Below are 15573 nucleotides of genomic sequence, written 5' to 3'. Positions count from 1 at the left end.
TATTGTAGAGATGAGGTCTTGCCAAATTGCCCAGGCAGGTCTCGAACCCGCGGGCTCAGGAAATCTACTCACCTCAGCCTCCCAAGGCGTGGGATTACAGGCTGAGCCACCGAGCCCGGCTGAAAACTGCTCATTTTCAATGGATGTTTTGCTTGGTAAGAATTTAGGGTATTAAATTTTTAACTCTGAAAATATGAAACAATGATAAAGACACTTAGCATCAGATGATACAGTAGCACAAGACATGAGAGGATAGTGAGGGTGTGTTGGACAGCAGGAGCCCTGGCAGGTCTGGTGCAGCCAGGCAGTGCGGCTGTGGGGACACCCCACTGGGAATAGCTGGCCACATTCACCACAACACCTTCCCCTACTCTGGCAAGCCTGAGGAACAAGGGTACCACTCCAGCTTCTCGGTGCCCTTCTTGGGGATCATGGCTTGTCTTCAGTGCAGGCTTCAGCAGGAGGAGGGAGGGCAGCTACCAGCATGTGTACCCAAGACACTCGCACCCACCCTAGACAGGGTGGGATGGTGGGGAGGGGTGGGGTGCTGGGAAGGGGACCTGGCTGGAGACCGGCTTCCGGGTACTCAGTTCTCCAGGGGAAGCAGCAGCCTAGCCCCTTGGTACTGTCTAGGTCTGAGAACTCCCAGCAACAGGGACGCTGGCTCCATGCCCAGAATTTTAGCAACAGAGGCCTAAACCCCAATGCTGCACAGCTCGTCAGGACAAAGTCACCTAGGACAGCTTCAGCTCCAGAGCCCTGTAAAAGGCTGTCCTCTGCTCCTACGCAGGGACACAGTGGAACAAGGCCCTGGGGCCCCACTGACAATAGCACCAAGCACTAGGGCCCACTGACAGGTGCTTGATGTGCGCCTGGTCAAAACAGATAAACCCTGCTACAAACACACAGGTTCTGTCTTGACAAAAACAAGATTGAGGAAAACATGAGAAATACATATATTTTAAAAGCGTCATTAGCATGCCATAGCAGCTCATGTGTGTCATCCACATATTTTGGGGAGTTGAGGTGGGAGGATCACTTAAGCCCAGGAGGTCAAGGCTGCAGTAAGCTTTGATTACACCACAGCACTCCATTCTGGGTGACAGAGTGAGACCCCATCTAAAAAAAAAGCGTTGTTAAAGGCAGCCTGTTGCCTTAAACACCGTGACTTGACACCCACACCACTTACCATTTCCTGCATGAGAGATCCTCACTCTGACATGGCTGAAATCAACACATTTAAACAGAAAACTGAGCAAAGATGTGGGAGACATGCTCCTGGGGTCCAGAGGAGGCACCGTGTGTGCCCAGCCCCAGCGGGATGCAGGCTGGGCCCAGCCCAGGGCACCTGCAGCTCCTCCTATGAGTAAGGGAGTCAGCTGAGCTCACCTGGGTCCACACAGTCATTCCTTACCATCACCACAGCTTGAAGCAAGGAGGACACAGCGCCACCTGCCTGTGGTCCATGGCAGTGCCACATTGGCTCCGCCTGGCTGGGGGGCAGGAGATCCACGAAGCCCACACTGAGCAGGCCTGGGGTCAGGTGGGGGATGCCCGATACTTGTTCCCATTCAGTTGGGCTGCCCACAGATGCTGGGGCCCTGCTCCTCTGCTCCTCTGGCCACTGATGCCACAACTCTGATGGTTCAGCTGTCCTGTGACAGGCCTTGCGACGGAGTGAGGGTGCCCACTGCCCACACCCAGGGCTGGGAGGGACTTGGGAGGGAGGCGCACTGTATTCACATTCCCAGGGCTGGCAGCTGTGACTCAGACCAGTCGGTGTGAGACTGGGCAAGGCCAACTGCCATCAGACTCACTCCAGCCCTAGGGCCGATGGGCCCTATGGCAGGGACACACCTGCACTCCTTATTGTCAGCCCTCTGCCCACCGCCGAGGCAGGTGAAAGCTCAAAGCCTCCCTCCTAACACCTCCTAGATGGCAGTGGGCACAGGTGGTCCCTGTGGTGTCTGGCCATATCAGGCTGTAGGGTCTGCCAGCTGCTTCCAGGGCTCGAGCACCCAGTTTACGTCTTTTGAATTTAGATGTGCAGGAGACAAGCTTCTGCATGTCATCCTGCTATCCGAGGGAATGCAAGGACAACCAGGCTGGGGGGTCCTGCTTGGCTTCACCTCTGCTGTAGGCTGATCCTTTGTTGGGGTTTGGACACTTTTTGTTACAGCTTCAGGGGCTTCTTAGTGACCGCATGCTATGTGACCCCCCACCCCATCAGACAGAGAACACTCCATTGTCCCCAAAAGTCCTGCACACCCCTCCCTGTCAGCCCCACCCCAAGCCCCAAGGGCACATCTCAGAGGAGGGCTGTCCTGTTCTAGATACCCCTGGGAGGGAAGGCTTGGCTCCTCCTCTGATCTGGCTTCTCACCTGGCACCACCCTGCGACTGCCGTGGTGTCATGCACCCACAGTGTTCTGCTGCGTACTGCTGAGTTCGCTTATCTCCTGATGGAGCGTCAGGGCCTGTTTCCTGGTCTATGCTCTCGTGGGAAATGCTACTAGAACATCTGGGCACAGTCATGTTTCCCTCGGACGTCTCTGGGAGTGGGACATGGGCTATATGATGAAAGCAGGTGGCCCAAGTGAGCACCTGACAGACTGTCCCTTGCCCAACGAGGCAAGGCACACTTCATGCCTTCCATCCCTGCTGTGGCAGACCCAATGCTGGGGTCCCTTGACTCACAGGCAAAGAAGCCTCGATCCCCAGTGTGGCTGTGTGTGGAGATGGGGCCACTGAGGAAGAAGTTAGGATTAAAAGGGTTACAGGGTGGGGCCCTGATCCGGCAGGGGTTGTGTCCATGCAAGAAGACATTCTGGATGTCACACACCGAGGAATGACCATGTGAGCACATGACAGGAGCCGGCCATACCTTAAGTCTTGACCTTGGACTTCTGGTTCCCAGAGCTGAGAGAAAAGACACGCCTGCTGCTGAAGTCATCCAGTGTGGTGGTCAAGGCAGCCCAGGCACCCCCTTGCTTGCCGACACTTGGTCTTGTCAGTCCATCTAGTCTCCGCTCTCCTTGTGGGGGACCCTTGGGTAGGCTCCTCTGCTCCCCTAACACACTTGGAATCATTTTCAAGGGCTGATCACAGCCATTTGTCTATCTTCTTTGTGAGTGTCTGCTAAAATCCCTCCCCTGCTCTAAAAATCAGGTTGTCTTTACTCCTGAGCCTTCCAAATTCTTTATGGCTCTGGTGTGGATTCTTTGTCCAGGCGCAACGGCATTGTGAATGTTCTCTCCCAGTCATGCCTTGTCATCTCCTCCAGTGTCTTTTGAAGAACAGATTTTAATTTCAATGAAGTCAAATTTGTCCATTTTTTTTTCTCTTGGGTGGTGAATGTTTTCTGTGTCACAGAGATCTTTGCCTACCCCAAGACTGCACAAATGTTCTCCTGCATGAGCTCTAAGAAGTACTAGTTGCAGCTTTCATGTCTGCAACCACCTCAAATTCCTGCCTGTGTGTGGTGTGATGAGGTGGCTCCCTCCAGATGGACACTCAGGTGTCCCACACCAGCTGTTGAGAGGGCGATCTCCCTCGGCTGCTCTGATGGGGACCTGTTCTGAGCTCACTGGATCCTGATTTCAGTGGGGCTACTTCCCGTCTGTCTAATTCACTCTGCCATCCAACCTCGTGCCTGCATGGCACCAGCTCCACGACTGGTTCATATATATGTCTTGGAGTCAAGCATGCCTCCTACTCTATTTTTTATTCAGAACTGTTTTGGCCATTTAGGTCCATATAAATCTAAGAGTCAGATTATCAGTTTTTGGAAAAAATTCTTCTGGGATTATATTTAGGATTTTATGAAATCTGTAGGTCAACTGGCAACAACATATAGTTTAACAATATTGAGACACTGATTCATGAACATGGCATACTCCCCCCCCCCCCACTTATTTAGGCCTTCTTTGTATCATTTCAGCAATGTTTGGTTGTTTTCAGGGTTTAAGTGTTTCACTTTTTTAAAAAAAATTTCCTATTCTATGGTTTTGGGTGTTTTTACAAATGCTGTACTTGTTTCACTTTCTGACAGTTTCTACTAGCACACAGAAATATAACTGACTTTTGCACAGTGGCCTTGGACCCTGCACATTGGTTAAATTCATTCACTTGTTCTAAGAGCCCTTATGATCTTCTACATACCATGTCATCTGTGAACCCAGATTACTTCCAGTCTTCACAGCTTTTATTTCTTTGTCTTGCTTTTCTTTTCTTTTCTTTTTTTTTTTTTGAGTTGGAGTCTCACTCGGGTGCCCAGACTGGAGTGCAGTGGCCGCTCCCTGCCACCGCAGCCTCGCCTGCTGGGTTCCGGTGATCCTTCCGCCTCAGCCTTCCGAGTAGCCGGAATTACAGGCATGCGCTGCCATGCCAGGCTGATTTTTTGATTTATTGTAGAGATGAGGTCTCGCTGCCCAGGCAGGTCTCGAACCCGCGGGCTCAGGCAATCCACTCACCTCAGCCTCCCAAAGGCGCGGGATTACAGGCTTGCCTTGCTTTACTATAAGAAGTTAAGATCCTCAATACACTGTCAGATAGCCATAATTGGGGGACACTCTGCCTTAGTCCCAGTCTCATGGGAAGAGTGTTCAGGCTCACACCGTCATGTATGACGTTGACTTATCTTACTTTTACCAAGCTGAGGAAGTTTCCTTCTGTTCCTAGTTGCCGGGAACTTTTTAAAATTAATCACAAATGACTGTTTAATTTTGCCTAAGGCTTTTTCTATCCTATTTAGATAAGCACATTATTTTGTAGCTTTCATCTTTAAGCTGGTAATTTGGTGAGTGACATCATTCATAATGAGCCAATCTGGCGCTCTGGGGAAAAGCGCCATTTGGTTGGATGCATTCTAAAGTTCAAGCTCATTGAGAATGTGCACTTGAAGAACATTGCTGCTAAAATTTCCTTTATTTAAATAGCCCTTGTCTTTGCCAGCCCCATAGTAATCTGTTGGGAAGGACTTCCTCTCTTCTGTTTTCTGAATGTGTGTATACACAAGTTGTGGTATTTCTTTCTTAAATATTTTATATAATTCATCACTGAAGTCTTCTGGGCTTGGAGTTTTCTTAGTTGGAAGGTATTTTTTGCTTGGCTATTTGTTTTAATCATCTCAATTCACAGAACTTTTCAGAATTTTACTCTGCCAGTTTGGTAATCTATGTTTCTTAAGGAATTTAACCATTTCATTCATCTAAGTTGCTCAATTTGCATAGGCTGCATATATGTCCCTTTAATTTTTATTTAATTGTTGAAAAAGATGTGGTTTCTCACTATGCTGTCCAGGCTGAAGCGCAGTGGTGATTCACTAGCATGATCAAAGCTCACTGCAGCCTTGAACTCCTAGCCTCAAGCGATCCTCCCACCTCAGGCTCCTGAGTAGCTAGGACTACAGGAGAATCACTGTACCTGGCAAAATTTTTATTTTAAAAAAATATTTAGACTTATGGAAGTACTGTAAAAATAGTATGTGGTTCCTGTATACCTGTCACTATTAATTTAGTACTACTAATTCAACTGCCAATCTTGTTTAAATTTTTTCCTGTTCTTCAGTTTCCTCATCTTAATTTTTTTCCAACTTCATGAAAATTTTTTTCCTTTTATTTTTGGTTGACATGTAATAAGTGAACATATTTATGGGATATAGAGTGATATTTCAGTCCATGTATACAGGGAGTAATGATAATCAGAGACATTAGCACAACCATCACCCAAGCGTTTACACCCCTTGTGTTAGGAACATTCAGAATCCTCTACTAACTTTCTGGAAATATGCAATCAACAGTTCATCATAATCACCCTGCAGTGCTGCAGAGCACTGGAACTCACTCCTTCCAGCACTGCAGCTCCCTGTCAATAACCAGCTGCCATCATGCCTCCCCTTCCTGCCAGCCTCTAGTAACCTCAATTCCACTCTCCACTGCCACCACGAGGTCTGAGGTTTTAGCTCCCACACAGGAGTGAAAGCATGCGCTTGTGTGCTTCTAGCCTGGCTCATTTCACCTGACAGAATGATCCCTGGCTCCTCCCACATTGCTGCCAATGACACAGTTGTCTGTCTCTAGGACCAAATACCACTCACTTGTGTCTACACATGTGCCACATTTTCTCGTCCAGTTGTCTGCTGGTGGGCACTTAGGCTGGCTCTGTGTCTTGGCTGCTGTGAGCAGGACGTGCCTCTAGTCAAGTTTCCCTTCCTCTGGACATATGCCAGGGGTGAGGGGTCGCAGGGTGATTCTGCCTGCAATGTCCTGCTATGTCCTGCAGCGCCTGTGCCCGGCCACCAGCTTCTGTCCCACCAATGACCGAGGTTGCAAGGTGCCCTTCCTCCAGTGCTTGCTAGTGCCTGCCATCTCCTGCCCACGCTCCCCCAAGCCATCTACAGATTCCACGTAATCCCCAACAAAAGTCTACTTGTATGCTTCACAGAAATAGAAAAAAACAATCCAAAAGTCAATGGAACCACCACAGACCCTAAACAGCCAAGGCCTCACACTTCCTGATTTCATACTAAACTCCAGAGTGGCAGTGAACTGACAGATGAGGCCGTGGGTGTAAGAACAGATTTGCTGACCCATGGGACAGAACAGGGAGCCCAGAAACATACTCACATGGATATGTCAGCTACTGCTGACAAAAGCTCTGAGGGTACACACACAATAAGGGGGTACTGGGTCTTCCATACATAGTGCTGGAAAACTGGTATCCACATGCAAGGCAGTGAAATTGGACACTCACCTAACACCATGCACAACATTAACTCCAAGCAAATGAATGTGCTAAATGTAAGACCTGAGACTGTAAAACTAGAAGAAACGCAGGGCAGAGTTCCTTAGTAAGGATTTTCTGGGCCAGGCAAAGCGTTAAAGCAAAACAGATAGTGGGTGGTCTTGAGCCGAAGAGCCAACCCAGCCACGGAGTCATCAGCAAAGGGTGGACAGCCTCAGGGATGGGATACAAGCCCCTAAACACATAAGGAAACTGTACGACTCAGTTGCAAAAAACAGATGGCCCCATCAAAAGGTGGGCAGGGCACCTGTGCAGACATCTTCCCACAGACGCACATGCGGCCAACAGGCACATGAGTGGTGTCAGCCTCATGCGCCACTGGGGAATGCAAGTGACAGCCCCGCAAGATGGCCTCCTGCCTGTGATGGTGGCTGCCCTTGACCCTCACAGAGTTTCGCCATCTCCCCATGCCTGTTTCTGTGCTGGGATCCCACCGGAACACCAGGCTGCACCCAGCACTGTGGCCTAGCCTGCCACTCCTTGGCCCTTGCTGCCGCTCCTTGGCCCTTGCTGCCGCTCCTTGGCCCTTGCTGCCTCTCACACCAACTCCCACACGCATGAGAAGGCTGCTCCAGTCTTCAGAAGCATGTCCCTCCATGAGGCGTGTCTGCCATTTGCTTGCAGTTAACTCAAGGCTCCGCATTTTTTGCAAGAATGTGAGAGTGACACATGTCCTCCCGGGACCCTCATGCACAGAGCCCCACCTCAAGTCCTGTCCCAGCTCCAGCAGGACTCTGGGGGGAGGGCAGCCAGCACCTTTCATGCACTCTGGCCACTGGCCTCCTCTGCCTGTCCTCCCTGCTGAGGCCGAGGCCCTCGAAGGTGTGCTCCGTGCGGATCCTTCAGACCAGTACCTACGCTGCCAGCTGCCATGCGGGGCAGCAGCATCCCACGTGGTGCCAGGTCTCCCAGCTGGCTCCAGGGTAGGGTGGCTGGGGCAGGCCTCCTCCAAGGCTCTGTGCAGGGCCCTCTGGGGCCAGAAGAGCAAGTGTGTTTAGGCTGTGGGATAGGGTGTGCCTTCCCCTCCCTGTCTGCCAGCATGACTTATGGGGAGCCACTCAGTGCACGGGGCACTTAGCACACTCCAGGCCCCACAGCCACAGGTGCTGGGTTCGAGCAGGCCACCAAGCCTGGAGCAGAAGACTGAGGGGACTGGGGGACAGAGGTGCTTGCCTTGATGCCAGCATCACCACGGCTGCCCTTGGGAGTAGAAGGTCATCCCTTCCTGCCAAGCAATGAGCTCTTCTACTTCCACTGAGGAAGCTGGATAATACCCAGTGTGAGGCTGTACCACGTAATTACACCTCTTGGTGCACCTGATAGCTTCATCCAGCTGGAACGGACAATCAAATGCCACGGAAGGTGCTCCAGACATGTGATGAGTCTCTGTGCCTGTCAGGCATTGAGGGAACTCGCTCAACTCTTGGCACCTGGAACCTGGTTCAACACAGCCTGGAGGCTGCTCTGCACAGCCTGGCAACCCAGCTTCTCCACCCAGAGTCTGGTTTCTCCACCTGGAGCCCAGCTTTCCTACTGGGAGCCTGGCTTCTCTCTCCAGGCTCTTAGCCTGACACACTGCCTCACCTAGTGGGGCTGCTGTCCACACAAAGCCCTCTGAGACATTTCACACACATTGGAGCATATTAAAGCTAGCCAGGACAGATCTAAATCAAGTTCTAGAGAGAGAGATCTGCAGCCTGGGGGTGCCTGTTCTGTGACTGGAGACAACCAAGAATGTCACTGTTCCACTGAAGGAAGCACGGGAGTGTCTCCCATCTCTGTAATTAAATGGAAAGTGGGCTTGGAACCAGCCCCCCATGTTCCTGTGGGACCTGGACGCAGGACCATGGCTACACTCCTGCTCCAACAGGCCAGAGCCAACGCTGCAGCTGCTCACCTTCTCCCTGGGCTGGGGCCACCCATGCTGGCTCCGGGAGGCTCTCTGAAGACCCCCAAGTCACCGCCCTGTCCCAGGAGGCAGAGTTAGGGAGCCCCCAGTCCTTGGCAAGCCACCAGGGGGTCTGATTGCTGCTCTCGTGAGTGGACAGGCAGGCCACAACCTGCTGCCTCCAGCTGCTCCCAGTGCACCCTCCGGAGCCCTTCCAGAGATAGCCACCATGCCAGACAGTGTCAACACTGAGAGCGGGCTCCTGGAGATTGGGGCTGTGTGCTATGTTCACATAGGAAAACAGGATGGAGATGTGCCAAGAACCCCACAGCCTCAGAAAGCAACGTGCTAGGGATGCCTGGCACCCTGTATTCACAGGGCTGTTGGGTCTTCTCCCTGTAGCCATGAGGCCTGATCACCCCCTTGCTGCCAGAGCTGTGGCAACGTTCTTGGGGCAGGAGCCCCCGGGGCCCAGGCTGACTGCTGCTGCCACCGTGGAGGGCGGCTCACTCCCAGAGCCCTAGTCCTAGGGGCAGGAGAGGCCTGGGATGAGCCCCTCTTTAGGTCTCCTACTGCTGGAGCTGTGCCTGTAGGGGCTGATGCAGAATGTGTCACTGGGGAGACCAGGCAAGTCTGGCCTGGTGAAGGCACAGGGCATGTGCCCCAGGGAGCCTGGCTCACTCAGAACTGGCCTGTCCACCAAGCAGATGTTTCCACACACTGGTCAGGGGATGGCGCAGCAGGGTGCGAGAAACGTGGTGCAGGGCTGGAGGAGGAGGCGGCCGCAGGGGGACAGACAGCTCCAAGCTGAGGGAGGCAGAGAAGCAGGAACCACACCCAGACGCTAATGCACGGACGTGGGATACGAGGCGGGGGCAGGGACCAAGTAGCTCCTCACAACATAGAGCATCGCCATGGGAAGGTCACTTCCCAAACCTGTGGTCAGGTGGTGACAGGAGTGGGACAGTGGAAGTGGCCAGAAGGACAGGTGTGCAGGGCTCAATGGTGCTGGAGGGCCCTGTCCACAGTACATGACTTGGAGTTGGTCACTAGGTCATAGTAGACAACCCGAGCATTCAGATCAGGGCAGGCAGGGAAGGACAGGCACATCCCAGACTGAAGGAGGCCAAGATGGCAGAGGAGGCCAAGATGGCAGAGGATCTGTGGCAAGGCCCAGGCTGGATGGTGAGGCCCTGGCTGCATGGTGTGCCATCTCATGCAGGAGCAGCCTGCTGTCAGGGGAAGAGCTTGCCACCAGGGAAGGAGCCTGCTGTCAGGGGAGGAGGCTGCCACTGGGGGAGGAGCCTGCTGTCTGTGGCAGGAGACTGCCATGGGGGAGCAGGAACTTAGTTCTCTGGGCTGTGCCCAGTCCTTCCATACCTTTCTGATGGAGTCCCCTGATCCCCCAAAACTTAAGTAAACAGATACGTAGACAGCATGTCTGTGTGACAAGCTTTCCAATGTAAAAAGTAGTTTCCAATGATTCTAGTATAAAAATTAAGATCTTGTTAAGAAAGACTGGGAGGTGGGAGAGTGAAGGCTGCAAATTCTCCACTCTGTGCAGACAGAGTCTAAAGCAAACATGTCGCTCTTGGCTTTATGACTCAAATAGTGTTTCTGAAAGTTCAGAGTAACTGTCACTGGAATTAAAGACAGGACGAATGTGTGGTGCCAGAGGTGTGTCTCCAGGGATCCACAGGAGAGCAGAGGCTCAGGGGAGAGCAGCCCAGGCCAGGAGACGGCTTTCGTGGTCTGGAAACGTCACAAGAAGTCACAACAGGAAGCCTGGGCACACCTGGCTTTAGGAGAGATATGCTAAGCCCAGTAAGCTGGCACCCACGAGAGAAGGCGGGGCAGAGGAGGCAGCAGGCGCCATCTTGGAGTGAGCACCACAGCCACATGTCCTTCCACACCTGCCTGCAAGTGCCACGGCCACGTGTCCTTCTATGCCTTCCCATGCGTGCCAATGCACGGTGACAGCAGGCCACTCTCATCATTTGGAAATGCCCTTGGAGATGTCCCAGGTGCCCCAGAAGCCCCAGGAGTGCTGGTGGAGTAAGAGGCAGATCAAGTGGCTCTTCCCCAGTGCCTCCGCGAAAAGGACTGAAAGCTGTGACTGTTTCCCACTGAAAATGACCATGAACATGGTGGGGAAAGCCAGCTGAATCTCGAGTGTACACAATCAAGGCATTGAAGGCATCAGAAGACAGCAGCTGGCCAGGCCAGGTCGACAGAGGACTGCAAGGGCAGGCTGGGAAAGGGGGCAGCACTTGCCCTGCCCAGACACCATGGCATGCTTGGGTGTGTCGTTGCCAAACACACGATGAAAGCTCTACTCACTGCTCCGAGCATGATCCGGAAGATCAGCCACCGGAAGCCCCACACGACGATTTGGGATGGGGGCGTGTGCCTGGGCAGCCTTGACAGCGTCCACAGAGGGCACAAAAATATGCCCAGGAACCCCGTCTCCAGCAGTTGGGACTCCCACCCTAGAACAACAAGAGACATGGAGAGAGTCACATTAACCAAGGCTAAGTGCTTCACAAAGAGATCACAGACGCAGCTCAGTAAAAATGGTACCAAATCAGGCTGGTCTTGCTGCCAGGAGGCAGGAATCCTGCTCTCATCTAAGTGCTGATGGGCATCTCTTGGGACAAGGAGGTGTGTTCATAGGAGGGGGCACCCAGTGCGGGGCTGCATGCAGCCTCAGGTGCCCTCTTCTCTGCATGGACCTGCCACCGAGCGCTACATCCTGGGCATGTGAGTAAAGCCCTTCCCAGGCAGCAGCCTGCCCAGAACATGTTGGCTCTGCTCAGGCTCCCTGAGCAGGCTGGGGGCAGGTGCAAAGGACACAGGACACAGGACACCCTTCATGTGGGCCAGAGCCTACTCTGCCCCATCCCCCCCTGGGGTGAGGGAGCAGGGCATTGGAGCCACAGAGCCAGCCACTGGTGGAACTACACTGCCAACTGCCAGCCCCTAGGGCCTAGTCTGGAGAAGCAGGTGGCTCTCCACTCCACGTGGGGGATAGCAGCTGTCCCCTCCAGCTGGAAACCCTGTGGGAGACACAGGAGAGGGCAGTGCCCAGCTCCATCCTCACAGTCAAGATGGGTGCCTGCGCTCTCCTGAGAGTGAGCTGGGCCCCATCCTGGGCACAGCTGCTGGAAGTGCCCATGGCCCGTGCCTGCTCACACCAGCCCACGTTCCAGGGGTCCTGGGCCTCACTGCCAGGTTCCAAGGACAATCAGATGCTCCCAGTGAACAACGCTGACGTGCATGTGCAAGGAGGGAGAGGGGTGCTGGGGGGGACACGAACAAAGACTGGGGGTCCTAGGGCACTTTTTGTGCTGATCCTGCAACTTTCATGCTCATTAGAAATTATTTTAGAAGTAAAAGCCTGTAAAGAAGTTAGTAAAGCAGGCCTGAGTCATAACCCAAGGTATGAGACAGATGCCTTGGGTCCACAACAGCATAAACACATTAACAGATGAGCCCCCCCACATGTCCCTGGGCCTCTGAAGTCCCCAGGAGGACCCTTAAGTGGGTGGCACACAGCAACCTCCTCCCAAGGAGACAGGCTGTAAGGGGCTGAGCCACGGCATGGGAACACCAACAGCAAGGCCTCCATGGGGCTGTCAAGGTCACCAGTGGCAATGAGGCGAGTGGACGTGAACGCAGCAAGGGCACTCCACATCCGTGCCCCTCCTCCCGAAAACAGTTGCTGCAACTGACTGATAAGATTCCAATAGGGCAGTCTGCAGAGGCCCACTTGCACCTCAGAGCCCTCCAGGTTGCCAACACACAGAGAGGTTGAGACGCTGGCATGGTCCCGTGAAGCCCGAGGAGACGTGATATCTAGGTGTCATGTTGGATCCTGAGTGAGGCCCTGGGACAGCCCTGAGGACAGGTGACTGCGTGTGGGTGTGACACAGAAGTGTGACAAGTGTTCTGCGAGCACAGATACTGAAGGATGGACTGGGTGTGGCGTCGGGGCCATTTTCACAACCTGGGTCCTTTCTGTAAATCTGAACTGGCTGCAAGTGACTCTCTTTCAGAAAGGGAAGCTTGCGCAGAGCCCTTCTCTGCCCTCTTGCCGGCCCAGGGTGCTACAGGCTATGTCCTCACATGTCCCCAGCCCCTCAGGCCCTCAGCCAGCGTCCACCTTCTCTGTCCTGAGGTTCAGTGTCATCGACTATGTCCCCCGAGAGACAAGGATCTGAAACAAATGAGGCAGCCAGTCAGTCATAGGCAGCCCCAACCACCTCCCCTGAGCCCCACTGCTGCCTGACAGAAGCCGTGGTTGGGCGGGGGAGAGCCCAAGGGGCTGCCCAAGGCAAGACAGGCCCTGGCTATCCTGGGAACCTCAGGCGGGTGAGGTGCTGAGATGAGAGTTACATGTAGGTGGCAGCTGCAGCCTTGCGACAGGGTCCTCCTGGGTTCCCCTGGGTCCCACAGTGGGCAGCAGGTACACCCAAGGCCTCCCGTGTTTGCCCAGGACCACACAGCTGTTGTTACTCAAAGGCTGAGAGCTGCGGTCCCAGGGAAAGCCAGCATCCTGGAGATGTGGCAGCTAGGGAAAACCAACCCCACCTGAGCCCAGAGCCCAGGCTTCTCCACCCATCCACGTGGGTGCATGGCCGCTGCTTCAGCAGGGAGCTGCATATCACAGCAATTCCAGTTCCACTGCAGCAGGTCTTAGGACATGCACTGGCAAGCTGACCCGGGCATGGGAGGAGCTGGACCCATGTGGGTGAGCAGAACAAGAACTGTGCAGGCCAAAGCAGGCATGGGTGGCTGCCAAGGAACAAGGATGCACTGTCACCACCAGGTCGCAGATGTGCAGGACATGCAGCCCTCTTACCTCCTCTGAACAGAGGCTGCCCAGGTGCACAGGGAGCTGAGGCTGAGGTCTCTTGCAGTGGGATTCCCTCTGCCCACCCCACCCATGAAGGGAACTGGAGTTTGGTGAGCTGTGGGTCCCTTGTGGGTGTCCTGGGAAAGATAGGGTAGCCACGGCCCACCTGCTTCTGTTTTCCTTGCTTGGACCCCGTGGAGTGTCAGCAGCTGCGCAGTATGCACAAGGGGTGCCACTGTTCTCCACTTTGCTGTGGACGGTGTGTCCCCAGGAAAAATAAGTAACCAGCACCCTGCCAGGGCAGCTTCCAGTGCCAGCACCTGCGGTGCTGATGGCTTCAGCGATCCTGAACAAGACCAAGGGGGCAGCTGCATAGACATGGGACACACATAGCCATGACAAACATGGCAATGTCAACACAGGCAGACTCATCACATGCCCTCCCAGGTACCAGGACATACGCCTCAGCCTGTGCTGTAGAGCTGTGCCGGGCCTCTGCTCTGGAGGACAGACACTTTCCATGGATGCCTCCTGCCCAAGGCAGCGGAGGACAGCTCTTGAGTCCTGCTCCTCCCATTCCTGGGTCAGCTTGCTAGCATGTGCCATGTAGTGCCCACTGAAGTCCTGTTGGGGGCTGGGGGTGAGGAGGCCAGGAAGTAGGCCTGCTGGACTCAGCAGGCAGCTCTTGCGGGTGCATGCCTGCTTCTGGAACTTTCCTCCCCTGTGGCCACCGCTTTCCCTTTACATAACACAGACGTGCACTAGGCTAGTCTTGCTGAGACACTGCAGGCACCAGACAAGGAGGCTCCTCCCACTAGGATGCGGCGGGAGCTCCAAGGCCCATGCTGGACAGCATGACCATTGGTTGGAACATTGGCATGCTTCCTGAGTCAGCTCAGTCTCCCAGGGATGCCCCCAAAGAGGACCCACCTTGGGGAGGGCACAGTGGGAGGAGACAGACAGTGTCCTAAGGCAGGACCACATGGGAACCCACAGACACAGGCAAGGGAATGTGGACAATGAGGGGATTGTGGGTAAGGGTATGCGGGCAAGGGGATGTGGGCAGCGAGGGGATGCAGGCGGCGAGGGGACATGGGTGAGGGGACATGGATGGCAAGGGGACACAGGTGAGGCCTGCTGCCAGGGCAGACACTCGGCCTCACACATGGCCCCAAAGTCTCGAAGTGTAGTGGAGTGTCCACACCGAGTACCTGGAGAGGAAACATGGGGCACAGGCGATGCCACTCAGAGGATTCCAGAAGTGCAAGGTCTGGGAAACATGTTTCTCTATGGGAAACGGGCCATGAAGCCAAGAGTGGCAGTGGCCACACACGCCACCTCAGACCAACTGAGAGGCTGAGCCCAAGGACAGGTACATGCTCACCACCGTGCCCCAGGCTGCCATGGCCACTCCTGGGAAATGGATGAACATTCCACATTTAACGATAACGGATGCTTCAGGACATCCTTCCAGTCCAGGCAGCAAAGGGGGAAAAAGTGGGAAGGCCACCCCCGCGGGGGCAGCAAACCTGGGCAGGTCAAGCAGTGCAAGTCTGCCTACAAGGGACCTGTGCCCAGCCTTCCTGCTCTGGAGATACAGAGATGCCCACTCATGAGGTGAGAGAGAACACATCCATTCCAGCCTCTCAGGTTCAGGACAGAAGGGTCCTCTCCTTCCTTCTTCCCTCAATGGGTGCTGAGGCACATACCACCTGGGGTGGACGTAAACGTGGCTTCCCTGTAGAAACTCCCAAGTGCCAGTCACAGAGTCATGCAGAGACTGAACCAGAGGGCCCATGGTCCTCAATCTAAACCAAAGGCTCTGAGTGCTCCCGCCTCCTCTACTGGCCAGGAAGGGGTGGGATCCAACGCCAGGAGCTCAAGGGGCCTGGTCTCACCATCATGCCCGCTCCTCGACAGTGAGGTCCTGTGTTATATAAACATGTGCTATTAAAATCAACCAAAGGTTCCTGTACAAAACCCGAAACCCACAGGTCATAAGAGAGAAGATAGACAAATGGGACCTT

General features: G+C 54.1%; 1 protein-coding gene across 1 annotated transcript in view; it reads right to left on the bottom strand.

Moving 5' to 3' along the window:
- The window catches only part of LMF1 (lipase maturation factor 1), a 75432-nt gene that overhangs the window by 53241 nt on the left and 6618 nt on the right, over positions 1 to 15573 (bottom strand). Inside the window, exon 2 of the mRNA XM_008059864.1 lies at positions 11032 to 11180. Within this exon, the coding sequence (XP_008058055.1) occupies positions 11032 to 11043 (12 nt within the window). The 5' untranslated portion in view covers positions 11044 to 11180. The remainder of the gene's footprint in view (positions 1 to 11031; positions 11181 to 15573) is intronic.

The sequence above is a fragment of the Carlito syrichta genome, unplaced genomic scaffold, assembly GCF_000164805.1.
Source record: "Carlito syrichta isolate Samal-C Ts95f unplaced genomic scaffold, Tarsius_syrichta-2.0.1 Scaffold304401, whole genome shotgun sequence".
Taxonomy (NCBI): domain Eukaryota; kingdom Metazoa; phylum Chordata; class Mammalia; order Primates; family Tarsiidae; genus Carlito; species Carlito syrichta.
The sequence above is the reverse complement of the archived record's forward strand: the minus strand, read 5'-3'. Positions and strand labels throughout refer to the sequence as shown.